The sequence below is a fragment of the Nothoprocta perdicaria genome, unplaced genomic scaffold, assembly GCF_003342845.1.
Source record: "Nothoprocta perdicaria isolate Ctin4 unplaced genomic scaffold, notPer1 scaffold_42, whole genome shotgun sequence".
NCBI classification, from domain to species: domain Eukaryota; kingdom Metazoa; phylum Chordata; class Aves; order Tinamiformes; family Tinamidae; genus Nothoprocta; species Nothoprocta perdicaria.
In genome coordinates this window covers 2,832,505-2,849,485 of record NW_020455666.1, presented here as the reverse complement: position 1 = coordinate 2,849,485, position 16,981 = coordinate 2,832,505, and the positions used below count along the sequence as shown (strand labels likewise).

At 36.6% G+C, this 16,981-nt stretch overlaps 1 protein-coding gene across 1 annotated transcript; it reads left to right on the top strand.

Annotated features, from left to right (window-relative positions):
• Nucleotides 1-945: 945 nt before the first annotated feature.
• ACAD9 (acyl-CoA dehydrogenase family member 9) lies at nucleotides 946-16,683 on the top strand. Its single transcript, XM_026046087.1, has 17 exons — nucleotides 946-1,036; nucleotides 2,692-2,793; nucleotides 4,219-4,325; nucleotides 4,968-5,068; nucleotides 6,168-6,246; nucleotides 7,050-7,224; nucleotides 7,816-7,889; nucleotides 9,239-9,314; nucleotides 9,687-9,757; nucleotides 10,117-10,236; nucleotides 11,026-11,154; nucleotides 12,823-12,902; nucleotides 13,404-13,530; nucleotides 14,030-14,107; nucleotides 14,867-14,995; nucleotides 15,991-16,063; nucleotides 16,446-16,683. Exons 1-17 carry the CDS (start codon nucleotides 991-993, stop codon nucleotides 16,544-16,546), a joined length of 1,668 nt encoding a protein of 555 aa, XP_025901872.1. The 5' UTR covers nucleotides 946-990; the 3' UTR covers nucleotides 16,547-16,683.
• The last annotated feature ends 298 nt before the right edge of the window (nucleotides 16,684-16,981 follow it).

The window sequence follows — 16,981 nt, the reverse complement described above, 5'->3', positions numbered from 1 at the left end:
GGCACCGGCCGTTGGGCGCGAGGGCCGCCCCGGGCCGCGCGGGGCGGGGCGGGAGCGCCGCGGCTCGCGGGGTCGCTGGGTGAGAGCCCGCTCCAGGAGCGGCCCGGACAGTGCCTTCCGAAAACTGGGAAAAAGGCACGGCTCGAGTCYGCCAGCGTGAGCCGAGTCCTGGGTTCTCTCCACACAGACCTTGCCAAGGAAGGGGTTGTGGCAGGGAGTGACCCAGCTCCATCACACAGAGCACCCTTTTCCTTCTCAAGTTTCAGTCCAGTCACTTTTTGAGAGGTGTTCCTGTTTTTCCAGAACGTGGTTTTCTTGGGAGTGTGACAGATGGTTTTGTTTGCAGTTAGGGATGTCTACCTTCTGGAAGGGAAAAAACAATAAAAATCAGAAGCATGCCTGCCGTGTAGTCTTTGGTTTCTTATGTTAGCTGCCTTTGTTTGGTTTGGGTTTTATTGGAGGCCTCACTTACCTGTCCGGTCATACTGCTGTTTGCTCGTGACCAAAGGGGTTGCGTAAAGGGCCAGCCTGCCCGGTCGGCGCTCGGGAGCGGTGCCCGCCGGCCGCGTGCCCCACGCAGGCAGGGCCTGCGCTTATGGAATGGCCTTGCCAAATGGGACAGTGATGCAGAAGAAAACTAACTTATTTAATCCCTAAAAATGACAACATTAATGGCTAGTCAAGGGTCTTTGCATCCCAGTGGCTCTTCAGATCTCTTTGGTGTTGCTTGTAGCTTTTCTTTTTCAGGTGCTAGCCTTTGGTTTATTTATGCTATGCAATACAGTTGAATCCTCTAGATTTCATCAGATAAAGCTCTTTTTGTTCCTAATTTCACAAATCTCAACTTCCACAGTTTTTGATAGTTTAGTATTTGGAAGGCATGTCTTCTTAAACTGTTGTTTCAGTTAGACAATTTGTGTTTTATTAAAACACTTTTTTCAGGAAGAAGTGTTTCCTTACCCAGAAGTTAAAAATGAAGAATTAGAAGAGATGAAACAGTTTGTGCAACCTATAGAAAAATTCTTCAGGGAAGAAGGTATAGTTACTAGTTTCTTATGCATGTAATAGATGTAGTGATTACAAATTGTTTAACTATAGTAGTTGTATAGATTATTGTAATTTAAATGTTTCACTTACTTTTGTGTTTGTTACCACTTATATAGTGCTGCTGCATAGGTATGTTCATATATGGCTTTTTTGTGTGTAGTTTACTTTAAAGTTAAAGAAAATAAATAAATCTTGGAAACAAAATGCAAAAACCAACAGGAAGTAAAAGAATTCAGGAATGGAAGCAGGACTTTTTTGTTCAGTTGCATGTAGTTTTTTTCCACTTAATACGCGGTGACTTTTTTGTGAAAATTGATTGCGCTACTGTACTAAAACTTCACTTGCAGCAAAATTCAGTGGAGATTATTAAAAGGTGAAGTTAAGCTATAAAAATCAACGTTTGCTGTGTGTTTTAGCATTAGGGTAGTGATTCAACCTGAAAAAACTGTATTAGCTGCATACATTTCAATTAGGGTCATAGAGTGTTTCTTCTGTTAGTAACGCAGCATAAAAGCTAATTCAAATACATTTGCAGAAAATTGTTTTCACAAAATGCAATATTTGAGCTAGCTGAATAGTATCATCTCACATTTCCAGCTGATAAAGATACTAGGTCCACATGAGGAAACATGCCACGAGTTTGAACAGGCCTTCACAGGCCTTCATTGCTATGGATTAGAATTTATGAGATCCAGATAATTTACTTTCATAGCTGAAATTCAGAACTTAAGCAGATTACTTTTTTTTTTTAATCTGTTGGGAGAGCAAATTATTTTCATTTAATTAATTGAATTAAGATGATATTTAAGGGAGGAATAGAAATATTATGTCACAGAATCTTAAATGGTAATTGTGCGGACTACTCACGTTTGTCTTGAGTTCTCAGCAATTTTTATTCTGGTATTCAGAATGACTGAAGAGGGTGAGAAAAATAGGTTAAGGTAGCAGTGTGAAACACTGAGAATCTTTATATGGGAGGCATTAGGTAAAGAAATTAATCTCAGCGGGAGTCATTCCCGAAGCCTGACACTCTCCAGAGAGCCGGGGCATAATGGAGAAATAAGAGAAGAAACACCTTTCCCTGCCAAGGCAGCTGGTGGCGTACACATCATTTCTGCTACAGTGTAGATTTTTTGAAAGTCTTGTTAAAATGAGTGTTCTTGCTGAATAACTCTGTTCAAAAAGCATAAGAGCTTTTGATCGTCTTCCCCCATAAAGCTTGACAAAGAAGTTGCAGAATTGCTTAGCTGTAGTGAACACGGAAGCTTCTTTAGGCAAGTGCCATTGCTTCTGCAGAGTTATTTCTTTTCAGTTACATCTGAAGCCATGACTTCTTGTCCTTTTTCTGCAATTTCAGCATTCCCGAGCTGGCTAATGCATAGTTTTGCTGTAATCCTGCAGAACAGCTCTCATAATCACCCAAGAGTTTCAGTCACTCATAAGAAAAAGATTTCTGCGATTATCCTGTTTGTAAGGGTTTCGTTTGTTTGATTTTTGCATGCCCTGGACATAGTTCAGAAAGCAAGTCCTAGAAATGTTTAGGTTAGTCCAGTCATGGAGTCTGCTTAAGTATGACACAGTTATGCCTATTTTTTTCTGTACTAAGAAACAAGCTTTTCAATTATAAAACTTTCTCCATTTTAGTGGACTCTCAGAAAATTGATCGAGAAGGAAAAATCCCACCTGAAACTTTAAAAGGACTGAAGGAGCTGGGTCTCTTTGGCATGCAGATTCCAGAGGAATATGGTAAGTAAAAGATCACAAAGCAATAGCCCCATAGTCATCTGGCCCTTCATTAGTAAGTAATGCACTTTGGGGTCTTGCCTGGACTAATCTATATTTAGTTATGTGGGTTAGATGCCTAAGTTGGGAGCCCAGGCTTCCTCTCAAGGTACCAAGACGATGTAGACAGCAGGAATGTTGGGCAGCTGCACCAGGAGCCGCACATACTCATAGCTCAGGCACCTCTTAGTTAACTAAATTTAGAGGTGTGAATCCCCCTTGGCACAGCATTTCCTTTTTGTTCCTTTTCTTGGATGCAGTAGAGAAGCTTGACATTGTGGAACTTGGAGTATTAGCTGATTGGACTGGGTTAAAAAGTATAGTCAGGCAAACTGCAGTGTCTCATGGAATGTATTTTTTTTAAAGCAGTCACTTATCATGGCCACTCAGGAGTATATAATTGTATTTTTACAATTACAATACTTCTGGATCCAGAAGTATATAATTGTATTTTCTATTTATTAAAAGTGTGACATTTGTATAAAAACTTTCCCATGCGATACTGAACTTACATCTAATGTTTTAAGGTAAGATTATGTCTTGCAGGATATAATAATGATAACTGAGATCGGAGACGTTAGTTTCTCAGAGGGTTAACCCCTAAGTTTGCAGAGGAACTTTAAGGAAGATGTTAATCGTATTCTTATTGATAAAGAGAATTTGAGATTGTAACTAATAAATGTCATAAAATACATAAAATAAGAGACTAGATCCTCCAATCTATTTTCTGTTGTTAAAAAGGCAGATTTTAAAGAGATGATCTCACTAGAAGACAAAACAGTGTTTGACCATCTGCAGAAACTAGTTTCATTTGGGGGATACCTTGTTTTAGATAGGAACAATGTGAAATGTAATACATTTGTTTTGACGCCTACCAAAATAAAACTGGAGTGTCTTAGTGTTAGGCACTTTAGCGTTAAAGAAATAACCTTTTTTTATGGTATTATTGTTATTCATCATTTGTGGTATTAACACAAAAATTTAGAATAAAGTAATTTTTATACCAAAATTTCTACCATTTTCACATATTTATACAAGTCAGTTTTATACCATTTGATGAATTATGGTGTATTTGCTGTGCGTGCACATCTACACTGACACAAACACATCTGCATTATGAATAAAACTATTCAGCACTCAGAAGAGCATGTCCTTGTAGAAAAGAGTCACTGTTTCAAAAGGCATGATTCTGGAACAGCACTGCAACATGGTAGATATGTGTCCATGATACATGATGTATCCAGTATTGAAAGCCTTATAAGACATCCCCCAGTTAATAGTCTTGTATTATTGATGTTTCTTACTTGAAAGGCTTTTTGAGGGAGGCAGGGCAGGAAGGAGGTTAAATTCTAAGGCAGCTACTTAGAATTACATGAATATTTTTTCCAGGTGGTCTTGGTCTATCACATATCATGTATGCCCGTTTGGGAGAAGTCATTTGCTTAGATGGATCTATAGCAGTTACTCTGGCAGCTCACCAAGCTATTGGGCTCAAGGTAACCTTCTTTCCTATCAAGTGGTTCTGTGCTTGCATAAACAGGTGAAATGCAGTTTAGTGACATGCAGAGGTAGGTGTGGTAACTAGACATAACATGTAAGAAATATCTGTGAAGCAAAATCAGGTGCAGTGAATTCAGGTGGGTCGTTAGAGTGGCCTCTCTCAGTGGTCCAGTGTAAGATTGACCTGCAGCGTAAAGATTGAGCATGAGGTATACAAGAAAATGGTTAATCCGGGAAGCATTAGATAAGGATTCTTAGAGAAAGTACTTCTAAGTCATCCAAAGTTTTGTAGCCTGAACAAGCTTGTTATGAGTAAGAAATACTCATGCAGGTGTAACAGATTCTAAAGGAGGGACTGTCTCTTTGCCTGGACCTTTCAGAGAAGCAGCTGAGTCTTCAGTTACAGTGTTCACATAGTGAAACCCGCCCTTAATATTTACCATTTCCTATTTTAATATCTGGTAAGTATAACTTATCAGACATTAAATTAGACATCATTTATTAAACTCACTTAATATTACCTGGTTATGTCATATAATCTACAAATTAAACTTCCTGAACTTGATGTATTTTATCAGCTTAATTTCTTTTCACATATTTTGATTGCTGAAAAGTTTCATACAAATTTCTTTTTTTAGGGAATCCTCATTGCTGGCACTAAGGAACAGAAAGTGAAGTACTTGCCTAAATTGGCATCCGGGGAGCACATTGCAGCTTTCTGTCTCACAGAACCAGGAAGGTACTGTTTTATAATCGTAAAAGCCTGAGGAATACAAACACTAAAATGATTGTTTTAAACTTCATTACAGTGGTTGTTTTGGTTACTGTATTAAATCTTTGTTACATTTTAAAAATTACAAAAAAACAATGCTCAATATTGAAAGGAACCACCAAAAATGAGGAAGAAATTTTGATCTTTGAGTTTAAAAAAGGCATTTTTGTATGCCTACACAGGCATTTTATGATAATGCATAAAAGATGCATCTTTTTAAAAACATGAGACATATCTGGTTTGCTGCATGATTATTAAAAAAACCAATTGAAGAAACTTGAATGTTAGATGTCAAAACTTACTTATCCATACAAATGAATTGCTCAAGAAGTTTTAAAAATTTGTTGTCTAGAATGAATTGCAGTGAGGTGTGTGAGCTGACCGCCTTGTTGTGGTGAATTAGAAACCTTTCTTGTGGTGAATTAGAAGCTTTTAGTGTTGGCTTTTATTTGTCCTGTGCCAGGAGTTTGACCTGCCCTCTAAAATCTCATCCATTTGCAGCTAAAATTTGTATTAGCATAGAGTAATCCACGTAAATGATTCTGAAGTGACACAGATTAAAGTACTTGAAGAACTAACCATGTTCTGAAGTGCTTTTAATATCCTTACTCAGTTTTATTTTTAAAAAGTCTTTTAGTATCTTGAATTTCAGTTTTCTCACATACCCTCGTTCTAGTACAGAAACAGTTATTCTGGGAGCTTACTTTTGGAAGGTTATTGAGGAATAACTTAGATCTTGTAAACTGGGTATGTTTTAGCATACCATGCTCATCATGTGTTTATATTCTGCTTAATTCAGCAGAGTTTCTTATAGTGCAGTCTAGGAGGTTTTAATCAGGCCATCAAGTTATCAGAAATGTCCTTTCAGGTAACTTAGCTAGATTTCTTTGGAGTTGTTGGATTTAGTGGGTTTCCTTCTTATTTGAGCAGTATAATTTATATATCACTGCACTATAGTGCAGTTGTAAAAGTCCTTCTTACAGGATGGGAATAAGGAATAAACTGTTCTTGTGTTTATTAAAGCATATTATTTATTTAATCATTAACAACATTTCTTGACTTTTAGTGGAAGTGATGCTGCATCCATCCAGACGAGAGCAACACTCAGTGAAGACGGAAAATACTTCTTATTAAATGGCTCCAAGGTATTTGTTCACAGAAGGGATATAGGACTATTTTCTATTACAAGTTTTAGAGAAAATATTTTTGTCTTTTGCAGCCTTGCAATTAGTTGCTTCTGCAAAGTAAGAGGTTGGCCTGGGAGCTGCATCAGGCTCTTGGGAATTGCAGCCTAGTCAGTAATGACGAGGTCAAAAGGAGTCATGTCATTTTAAGGTTAAAGAGACTAGAAAAGCACCCAGCTTGGGGAATAATCTTCACTGTAGTCTAGGTGAGAAAGGTAATAGGGATGCACTAGAACCAACAATGGAAAATGCCCTCTTGAAGGAAGATGGGCACAGATACTGCAGGTTTGACAGCGTTCAGTACATTACAGACCTAATCTGGGGTTGATGATGCATTTCTTTATGATATGAAAACAGCCAAGCTATGGGCGAGACCCTGCAGATGTACCCCGATTCAGAATATTTTTCCTCAGAGGTGAAATTGAACAAGATGGGACTTCAGCCTTTTACCTATATACTCACGTTGTTTAATAAAAGGATAAACATTTGTGAGAATACAACTTCTTTATTTCAGTTTAATTCAAATATAACACAAGTATGATACAGCCAATTTTTATAGTTGCTCTGAACTTGCTTATTAAGTAGAAGTGCATTCACAAGAGGCAAAACTAGTAAGAGAACAGTGGTTAGAATTAAAGGGAAGAAGGAACAGTTCTTCACCACTCTGTTCAGTGTTGTCTATTAAGAAATACTTGAACAATGCTTAAGGATTATTATGCTTACTTGCGGAATAATTATGCTTACTTCTTTCTTCTCTCAAACAGGTTTGGATATCAAATGGTGGCCTCGCTAGTATTTTCACAGTATTCGCTAGAACAGAATTCGTTGATAAAGATGGAGCACGAAAAGACAAAATTACTGCTTTCATTGTAGAGCGAGATTTTGGTGGAGTCACCAGTGGGAAACCTGAGGATAAATTAGGCATTCGAGGATCCAATAGTAAGAATCACTAAACAGAAATTGTTCTAATATTTTAATGTTTTGTTTAGATATTTAGGATTTGCAGTCCAATTAATATCTATTCCATATAGTTGTCTAATATAGATATTTCTTTTCCTACCTTTTCTTCTGTAGGGTCTGAAATAAAAAAATCCATATTTTATAATCCCATTCTGCATATTTTAAGTTTCTGTAATCATGCAGTGAAACAAGTTAAAACACTGAGTGACCAAGTAGCTTTAGTCTAGGCCTAATGTGAGGCTTCATAGGTTCTTTTTAAGTTTCCTGATGACTGGAGTGCTTTACCACCTGTCATTCGTATTAGACTGTGGTCTCCATGCCATCAAACAGGGAGTTAAGACTATCGTCCTCTGTTTGCGCAATGTAAAAACTTCAAATTCTAAATTAATTTACATCAAATATTGGCGCAAGCTGCAGATAGAATTCTTGTCTCTTTGGCAAAGCCCTTTAGTTCCATCATACACAGAACATTTAGGAAAACTGCTTATTGCGACAAGATGAGCCGGTTACATCCTGATGACATTTAAGTATTTCTGTGTAATAGTTCAACTGCTGTTTCCTCTGTTTCAGCATGCGAAGTACATTTTGAAAATACAAAAGTGCCTATAGAGAATGTTATTGGAGAAATAGGAGGGGGATTTAAGGTAAGCAGTAAAGGGTAACCCCTGCTAATGTTAAAAGCTGGAAGGAAACCTTCAATCCGCGTTGACGCTTATTTGTTAACGCCAACATTGCCACACTGAGCAGTACTCAAGGGCAGCTTCCTGGCTTATGTTATGTGCTTTACGTTAACTGGTTTCACAGGCAGTGTGAATCTTGGATTTGTGTCTGTTTCTTCCCAATATTTCAATTATAGAGCACATTTTGCTATTTGATCATTTTGAGTTTTTTTAATATGATCCTTTTCAAGCTCCCAAAAGAATGGGAGGTTTTGCAGGATCAGATGATAGCACAAAAATACTGAAAATGCACTGAAAGATTCCCCACAGTGCTGGTTTCTCAGTGTAGTGCCAGTGAAATGGGAAACCCTGTAAAAACCACCGCACTGATTTGTTGTCATAACCCTTTCCTGCAAGTTTAATGCGCGTTTTTACAAAATACTTCTTAATAGCCCTTCTCAACTTTGTTTCCTTGTGTAGTAGTCAACTCCAGATCTATATGCTAATGAAACGCTTTCCCTCAATATCGTAAATATAACAATATATGTATTTTACAGTTTCTTTTCAAGTAATTTTCACAAATTAAAAGATGAGAACAATTATTTTTATGCTGTTTCTCAGTAAGTTTTATGTGCTGAACTGAATCCCCTGTTTTTCTTGTTAGGAAACTTAAAAATTTATTTTTGTACACAGTGGGTATTTTATCTGTGCGCCTTTCTTTCTTGCTTCCCTTTCTTGTATGGTAGTGGAAAACTCAGCAACAGAATTTTGACAACAGTGCAATGATGTTTCAGGGAAAGAAAAAGAAAGAGAGAGATGGAAGTGCAAATAATAATCTATAAGGGAGAGGTTAATCTTATGGTTGCATCTCAAGTTGTATAGGATTTGAAGAGAGCTGAAGCAGGAAAGCCTCTGTTACAGTTCAGCTCCAGAGAAGGTTTACATTTGACTATTGTGTAAGCACATTAAGCAGAGATTTATTTTTCTTACTGCTCTCTTTGATGAATCTCAGCAGTGTTTGACTAATTTGAATCTGGCAGATAAATTTTACTTTGAGTAAAGGGTTACTCGAAGTTAACAGGGTGATGAGTATATGTACAATTATATCAGGTAATAAACTGAATGTAGTAGATCACTTGTAAATAGAGAGTTTTTTTAATCTGTTTTGCTGGCACGATAAATAATGTATTGACCGGTTTGAAGAACAGTGCCATAGGGTTGGAAGCGTATCTCAGTGATGAATGAAATCCAGGAAAGCACTAAAGCAGGAAGCTTCTTGTCCTCCGGAGAAGTGTTATGGCAACAATGTTATCTTAAAAACGTTTTCTTCACAGGTTGCCATGAATATTCTAAACAGTGGAAGATTTAGCATGGGCAGTGCGTCTGCTGGCGTGATTAAAAAATTGATAGGTGGGTAAAATTAAGCCTTCTGAATTGTTGAATGCCATGCAAAAAAAAAAAAAAAAAAAAAGATGCATGAAGTATGTATCGGAGTTTGTTCAAAATAATGACTAGTCCTTGTCAGTGTTTTAGTAATATATTTAGTAATATAAATTAGCATTTTTATTATATATTTAATGGTAAAATGTTTTGAAAGTGTTGCTAAGATCTGTAAAGTACTTAGAAGCTAAGTAAGGCTTTTACTTACATACTTGAAATTGCCAGAATCAATCAGTAGACAGGTAATTTTACTTTCATTCAGCAGGAATGATAAAGCAATAATAATTTAACTGAGATGAAATGGTGTCTTTTTTTTTTTTTTTTTTCTTATTTTTTTTACAGAAATGACAGCAGAGTATGCTTGTACAAGGAAACAATTCAATAAGAGACTGAGTGAATTTGGATTAATTCAGGTAGGTAAAACAAACCTCCAAACCTCAGACAGTGCTTTGTGTTGAGTCATCATCATGCTCACAGATGGATTATGCTGGGAATTCTTCATGGTTTACTGGAAAACAGAAATTATTAGAGGTAATGGATTTGTGTAGCTTTAGTGCACGTTTGCACACTCACTTTTATAAGTCTGGAATGGGAAATGTAGAATTATTTGTAGGATTTTCTGATGTGCGATATGTGATTTTAGGTAGTATTTGAAAAAGCATGTACAGTAGCAGTGCTTTTGAGCGTCAGAATGGCAATGGACTGGATTAGTTCAGGTTATCGGAATTATGTCGGATTTCTTTCATCTGTTGTTGTGCCTGCTGTTTGACAGGAGAAGTTTAGCCTCATGGCTGTGCAAGCGTACGTCATGGAGAGCATGGCTTATCTGACAGCCTCAATGATGGACAGGCCGGGGCTTCCCGATTGCTCCGTGGAGGCAGCCATGGTCAAGGTAACTGTACTGAAAGACAGGCTGGGGGCATTAAGCTAATACAGACAAATGTCTTTTTTCAGCATGCCTTATTGATTCCTGAGAGGTTCAAGGATTGGATTTAGACACGTGACACAAAAAACTGAGCTAGATTTAAAAAAAAAAAAAAAAAGCAGCATTGCAGCATTCTCATTTTCTTTATTTCTCATTTGATACTAGATAGGCTCAGGCTCTTGCCATCAAATGAAATAATAGAATAAAAGAATAGGTAAGTGAGAGAGAATCAAGCCTGCTTTTTCTACTGGACTCCCACTATTCAAAGCATTTCTGTAATGCTGGGATGCTGCTGGCACCTTCAGAGTTCATGGAATTTCTTGTGGTCAGTCCTGGTCCCACGAATCCGGGTAGATGAACAAGCTCTAAATCACCAGCTCCATGTTTTCTTCTAGTTTATGGCTTTTAATAACCTAGCAGCATTTCCTAGTACAGGAATATATATTTTTTTATATCTAATTTATGTTTTATATAATATATGTGTATAATATATATAAAAAAATATTTTTTTTTTTCTCCCCAGAAGAGGAGCTTAGCTTTAGCCATGTATATATCCTGGGCCATAAGCATACAACTTCAGGCAGGCTTTAAGCAGGGTCAGGGTAAAAAGCATTACAGAATATTACAGCAGTATCATGGAGATAGAATTCTTCTTAATTCAGTGTCAAAACTATTTTAACTTGGAGTATAATAGCAAAGAGATTTCTTCTATATTTGAATGGGTACCAGAGTGAATAAAATACTATTCGATGGCAGGTGTTCAGTTCGGAAGGAGCATGGAAGTGTGTAAGTGAAGCCCTGCAAATTCTTGGAGGCCTTGGCTATATGAAAGATTACCCCTATGAGCGCTACCTCAGAGACTGCAGGATTCTTCTCATTTTTGAGGCAAGTATGAATGTACTTCAGTACTATAAACTTGCTCATAAACTATATACTTATGCAAACTTTGGAAGAAACAAATCCAGTGCAGTATTCCTTTGAAGGGACCTTTATTCATTTGTAGGTGAAGTTAGACTAGGAACTGCTTTTCCTCCGAAAAGGAAAAAGTTATAGGACCTGCTAATACACATATAGTTCCCTCTTAAACAGAAACTTCTGAACAAAATACATGGCCATTTTAAATACGCTGTCAGGAGAAAACAGTCCTACTTCATGGCTTCAGTTTGCTGTTTTGAACAGACTAGAGGACTCTTAAAAAGTATTTTACTAAACTATTTAAAATTTATTTAAAATACTATTTATTTTTATTAACAATATTTGCAGTTTATCTAAAATACTCTAAGTGGCTCATCATTAGCTTATGTTCAGCAAATAGTTCTAATTGCATGCAGTGAATCACAATAATGTTAATAGCCTAATGAGAATGAATTAAAATTATTAAGTCTAGCATAACTGCTTTTCATGTTGTAGAAAGCATATTTTTGAAAGCTTTTTCTTGCTTTATTTTCATGTATGTATACCAGTATATGCAATGACAAATGGTAAGAGGCGCAAGCAAAATGATTTTTCTCTCTAGTCCCAACCAATTAGGTAAAGTTTTTTTGCTGAAACAAGTAGACTGTGCCTTTTCTTTATTGTTTCTCTTAGCCTATTTATAATGATCTTATGATCATATAAACTGCATTGTTCACCCCAGCTAAGGACACTAATACTAAGGGCTGGAAAAGGCAGGTTTCCTCCCAGGATATGTTGCTCTTTTCCAGCAACAAAAATAAATAGGATGTCCTGCATCTGTGCCCCTCCAAAGCTTCCTGCCTTCTCTTATTGATGGAGAACACTTTTTCTTGAAACTTCTCTTTGACTTGGCCTGTCACTGTCACATTAGACTTCTGACACTGCTCTGATCCCTCAGGATGCTTTCTGTTTTATAATGTGCCTTCTGTGTTTTGATCTTTGTGCAATCAATTGTATAATGGATTCTCAGACATCCAGTTGTACAGTATCACTTTAATTCCCTGGTCTCCTTTTTTGTTTTCCCATCAGGCCTACTTATCTAGAATTTACTTTTTACATATATAATATATACATATATATTCAATATATTGAAAAAGATTTCTTTGCTATAGGTATTTATGTCTCGTAATGACAGGCTCAACATTTTCTCTGCCAAAACAAGTTACTTTAATTCTTGCTGTAGCAAAAAAAAAAAAAAAAAAAAGCTGTACTTTAGTTACAGTATGACGGAGGGCATGCAGTAGGATTATGGAAGAATGAAGCAAAGGCAAGTGTTATGTATGGATGAAGAGAAATAAAAAGAATAGGCATACAAGCCACAGATGTGCTCGGAAAGCATTAAYACTGTAAATTATTTTAAGTAGTTAACCAAAGAACTGTCTTCAAAGTTATGCATACACATGCACTAAAAACAGTGTTTCTCGTAATACCCCCTAGCCTCTGCAGCCACATGTCTTCTGCCTCCATAAGGTATTTAGCCATTAAAAGCTTTTTCAGAAAAAGTCAGAAAATATTAGCATAGCATGTACAGATTTTTGAAATGCTAAAAATACTTTGTACCTAATACTGACTCCAGTTTTTATATCATGTTTTCTACAGGGAACCAATGAAATTCTGCGATTATATATTGCTTTGACGGGCATGCAATACGCAGGCAAAATCTTAACTGAGAAAATTAAGTATGTTCTAATTTACTGCTAATAACTTTAACCAAATAAACACAAAAGTTGGTAAATGTTTAGCTATAGTTAAAAGGTGATATTATGTAGAAAAAAATAAAGATGTTGCTGCCTTAGACTATTAGCATACAGCCAGGCTTCACTCCTAGCTCATTCTGAAAATTTTGCCTGGCATTCCTGTAATCCTGAAAGACTCTCGATGGGGCCTCCTCCTTGTTGAATTGTCTCTAACTGTGACTACAGTTTGCAAGCAAACAGTAGTCTGCACTCTGAAAGCAATTAACATTGCCTTTTAAAGTTAAGCAAGGCATCCTGGAATGAGGTTAACTACAGCCAATTAAAAATTAAAATCTCACCTTGGTCACTAGTAGAATTCGTACTAGCTTCTTTGACTGAAAGGTGTAATTCCCTCCCTTTCTTAATTTTCTGTTACTGATGCGTGTGTGCAAGAAGACAGGGAAATGAATGTCCTTAACAGCTGTTGTTTACCCCACATCTTAGAGAAATCAAGAAGGGCAATGTAGGAGTGGCATTGGGGGAGATTTTCGGCAGATTCCAGGACACAATGGGCAGAAAAGTGGATTACGGGCTAGTTGGTGAACATGGAGTAGTGCATCCCAGCCTTCAGGTAAGTGAGGAGAAATGCGGTGCTTTATTCAGACACAGATCTGTGCCATTTGATTTCCTTTACACTTAATCAAAACATTATATCCTGTTTATGTAGGACAATATATATAACTTAAATTTTTAAGATTAAATTTATATCTTGTAAATTTAAGATTTATAAAGTTAAGCAGCTGACTGTAGTATTTCAGGAGTAAGGACTTAATTATAGATTTTATATGGATATAAAGGAAAAAATAAAGACTAAGCACAGATACACCAAATCCAGGTTTATATACAATTTAGTAATTTATAATTTATATAAATTGAGCTTCATAGTATCAAAATCTTTTAATGGTCAGTTGCTTTGTTGGCTGTGTTACAAAACACAGTATAGTAAGTTCAGATCTTTTTTTTTTTGTGTGTGTGTGTGTGTGTGTGTGAGATTTCTGCACCTTGTTGCTCTTTCACAAATTGTGCTCAAGTATAACAACCTCTCCAAATAAGTATTTTCTGCTTTATAGGCAAGTGGCAAGAAACTTGAGGAAAATATTCATTATTTTGGAACGACAGTGAAAGGCCTGCTAAGCAGGTTTGGCAAGGTAACAATACTATTATTGCTCTTATCTTTGATAGTGAATAGTTTTACCAACCAGACTGGCCTCAGTAGCATCTAGATTGGACTATAGGGGGATGGCAAGATCTCGGAGTTCCTTTGCACAGTTTATTGATCGTGAGAAAACAAATACTCACTTGCTGAGGTTAAAAAAAAAAAGGGGGGGGCGGGGGGCAGAAATCCTACCTGCTCCAATGGCTGCTTTAAGTACTTCACTGTAAGCAGTCATTGCATCTCATGTCTCTATTAGCAAATTAATAGGTATGCCACTAATTTTTCAATGATACTTACTGATTCGTATTCCACAGCAAATGACTCCATACCATGCAAAGTGGAATAGTTAGTTACAGTAGAAGGGACTGTTATTCCAGATTTTCATCAATTATGGTAGTTACCTGACATGTTCCAAGAATGCTCATCAAACAAGGGCCTGCATTATTCCACCCAAACTCTTAGATGTTTATAGCTATTTACTAAGTTTGGTACTTTACTTTGAGTAATTTTCACATTTACCCAAGTGCTTTGATGGCATACAGCCATTGGCTGCACTGCCAGAGACACTGTTAAAAGGTGGAGCCTGCTTAATCCAAAATTAGCTGCCATAGATGGTATCATAGAAATTCCGTATTGAAAACGTTAACTGGTTATGCTAAATAAATAGGAGTCTAAATACACAGTATGGAAAAAAAGTTGAACTGAAGTTTTAAATGGACAAAATGCAAACTAATAATTTTTTTTCTTCTAGACAATAGTGGATGAGCAGCTGATTCTGAAGAAAGTGGCAGATATAGTTATTAATTTATATGCAATGACAGCAGCTATCTCCAGAGCGAGCCGGTCTATCAGCATTGGTCTGCGAAATCACGACCATGAAGTAAGTGTGCTGTATATTAGATGCACCCATCTAAAGTCTACACTCTACAGATCACAAAGCTTAGTATTTAGTAATTATTACTTTTTTTTTCTTGCTAAATTTTTAGTATCAAGAGTTTAGCACTAAACAGCCTCTGACTTTTCCTTGAAACACTGCAGCCTGCATCCTTCCACATGCCTTCAGCCAGCTGCTTGTTTTCAGCTCGACTAGTTTGTCTTCCTCTCAGTGCTGAGGCTTGTTACGCAGGGTGCTGCATGATCACCATGCTCTTGGACAACATTGCTCTGATTTAACAGCCAGTGCATGCTAATGCCTCCCATCTGCAAAGCCTCAGCGACACATACCTTTCATAATACTTGAAACTACAGCCTATTCTGGTTAAGAATTCAGCCTTGCTGACACTTCTAAATTGATCGGTGCAGGAGGATAGTAGCTAAACCAGCTTCTTCACAGGTTTGCTGTAGTATTTTAAAGATCTTTTTTTTTTAAAACACACATATTTATGAAGTTGTATTTGTTTTCTTGAGCTTATTAACACCATTCATATCTTTATTAATGATTATGGAAAAAGCATTTGGAAAGATGTAGTCACAGAGAAATGAGGAAGTGTCTGTCCTGTGGTGGTAACTGCTCTGTAGCTCAAAATTTTATGGTAACTATAATACTGCAGAATAAATAATATTGCTGCAATTAAACATGTGACAAATCCAAACTGATTAACCCCAGGGTTTAGTGATCTGGACACTTCACGTTTTATCTGTTTATTACAGAGAATGGCCTCTCATCAAGTTTTCAGTGAAGGGGGTCATCCCAGGTCTGAGAGCCTGAAGAGGGAAGAAAAATTACAAGTGTTAGAACCTGCACCATATATTACCATGTTAAAATGTTCAATATCAAGAGAGAAAAACAAACTTTCAGAATCTTAAATTACTATGTTTTTACTTCATTATTTTGTTTATGAAATCAAGGAACTAATTGTATTACTCTCTTCACAGGTGCTCCTTACAAATATCTTCTGCACAGAAGCATATTTCAAGAATAATTATGCCATAGCTCAGTTAGAAAAACGTAAGTTCAAGAACGACTCTACTCTTGTAACTTTCATAGACACAAAACAAAGTATTTAATACKGTTACCAATGAATCATTTTTGCTTTTCCTTTGTATCTGTTGAATAGGAACTATTCTCTTTTGTATAGATAAACTGCTATGGTGCTTGTCATGGAAGTCATGGGAGCCCTGAAGCTATAGGGAGGAATAGAAAATGTGACAATATGGAATCTTCCTTTAAAGAAAATACTAGCTAAAAATGACTCACTGTTTAAATTAGTTCCTGCCATTGAAGTTTGGATACTTGTATCTAAACTTGAATTCTAAAATCCTGTTTGAAAGAAATTTAGAAAAGCTGTTTCCTGTACTTTGGTTAACTCTCCTTTGGTTTTCTTTGATAGATGCAGATGAAAACCTGGATGACAGCATTAAAAAAGCTGCAAAGCAAGTGCTGGAAAAGAGAGAGTATATTTGTTCTCACCCACTGGACAGGACATTCTAGTTACTTCAATGACAGCCAGCAAACTGCAGAAAATTACTTATTGTTCATTTACAATCATCAGGTTAATTGTCTTGGCACCTTAAAAACAACTATTTCATGAGTTTAGTAATTGTAATAAGCTATAATTATGTAAAGTTTTCAAACCCAACTCTATATAAAGAAGACTAATAAACAAATATTACTTATATCTTCAGTTATCTTATTAGATATGTGTGCGTTGCCCAGAGAAAGGACACCTGTTTAAAAAGTTTATTCCTGTATCCTATCAAGAACTTCCCCATGTTGTGTTGTCTCTTGGCAATGGAGTCACGTTGTACACTGGCCCAGTTGCCCCCCTCTTCTTGCTTGTGCTATATAAAGTGATCTGCTTTGTTTAAAAACAAATGTCATGAGATAAAGTACTGGTCATCAACATTATTCAGATAGGATGTATGA

Coding starts and splice junctions, on each gene's coding strand:
- ACAD9 (XM_026046087.1), top strand. CDS start 991: ATGAAACAGTTTGTGCAACCTATAGAAAAATTCTTCAGGGAAGAAG. Junction 7,225..7,815: donor AGGCATTCGAGGATCCAATA/GTAAGAATCACT, acceptor CCTCTGTTTCAG/CATGCGAAGTACATTTTGAA. Junction 9,758..10,116: donor GTGAATTTGGATTAATTCAG/GTAGGTAAAACA, acceptor GCTGTTTGACAG/GAGAAGTTTAGCCTCATGGC.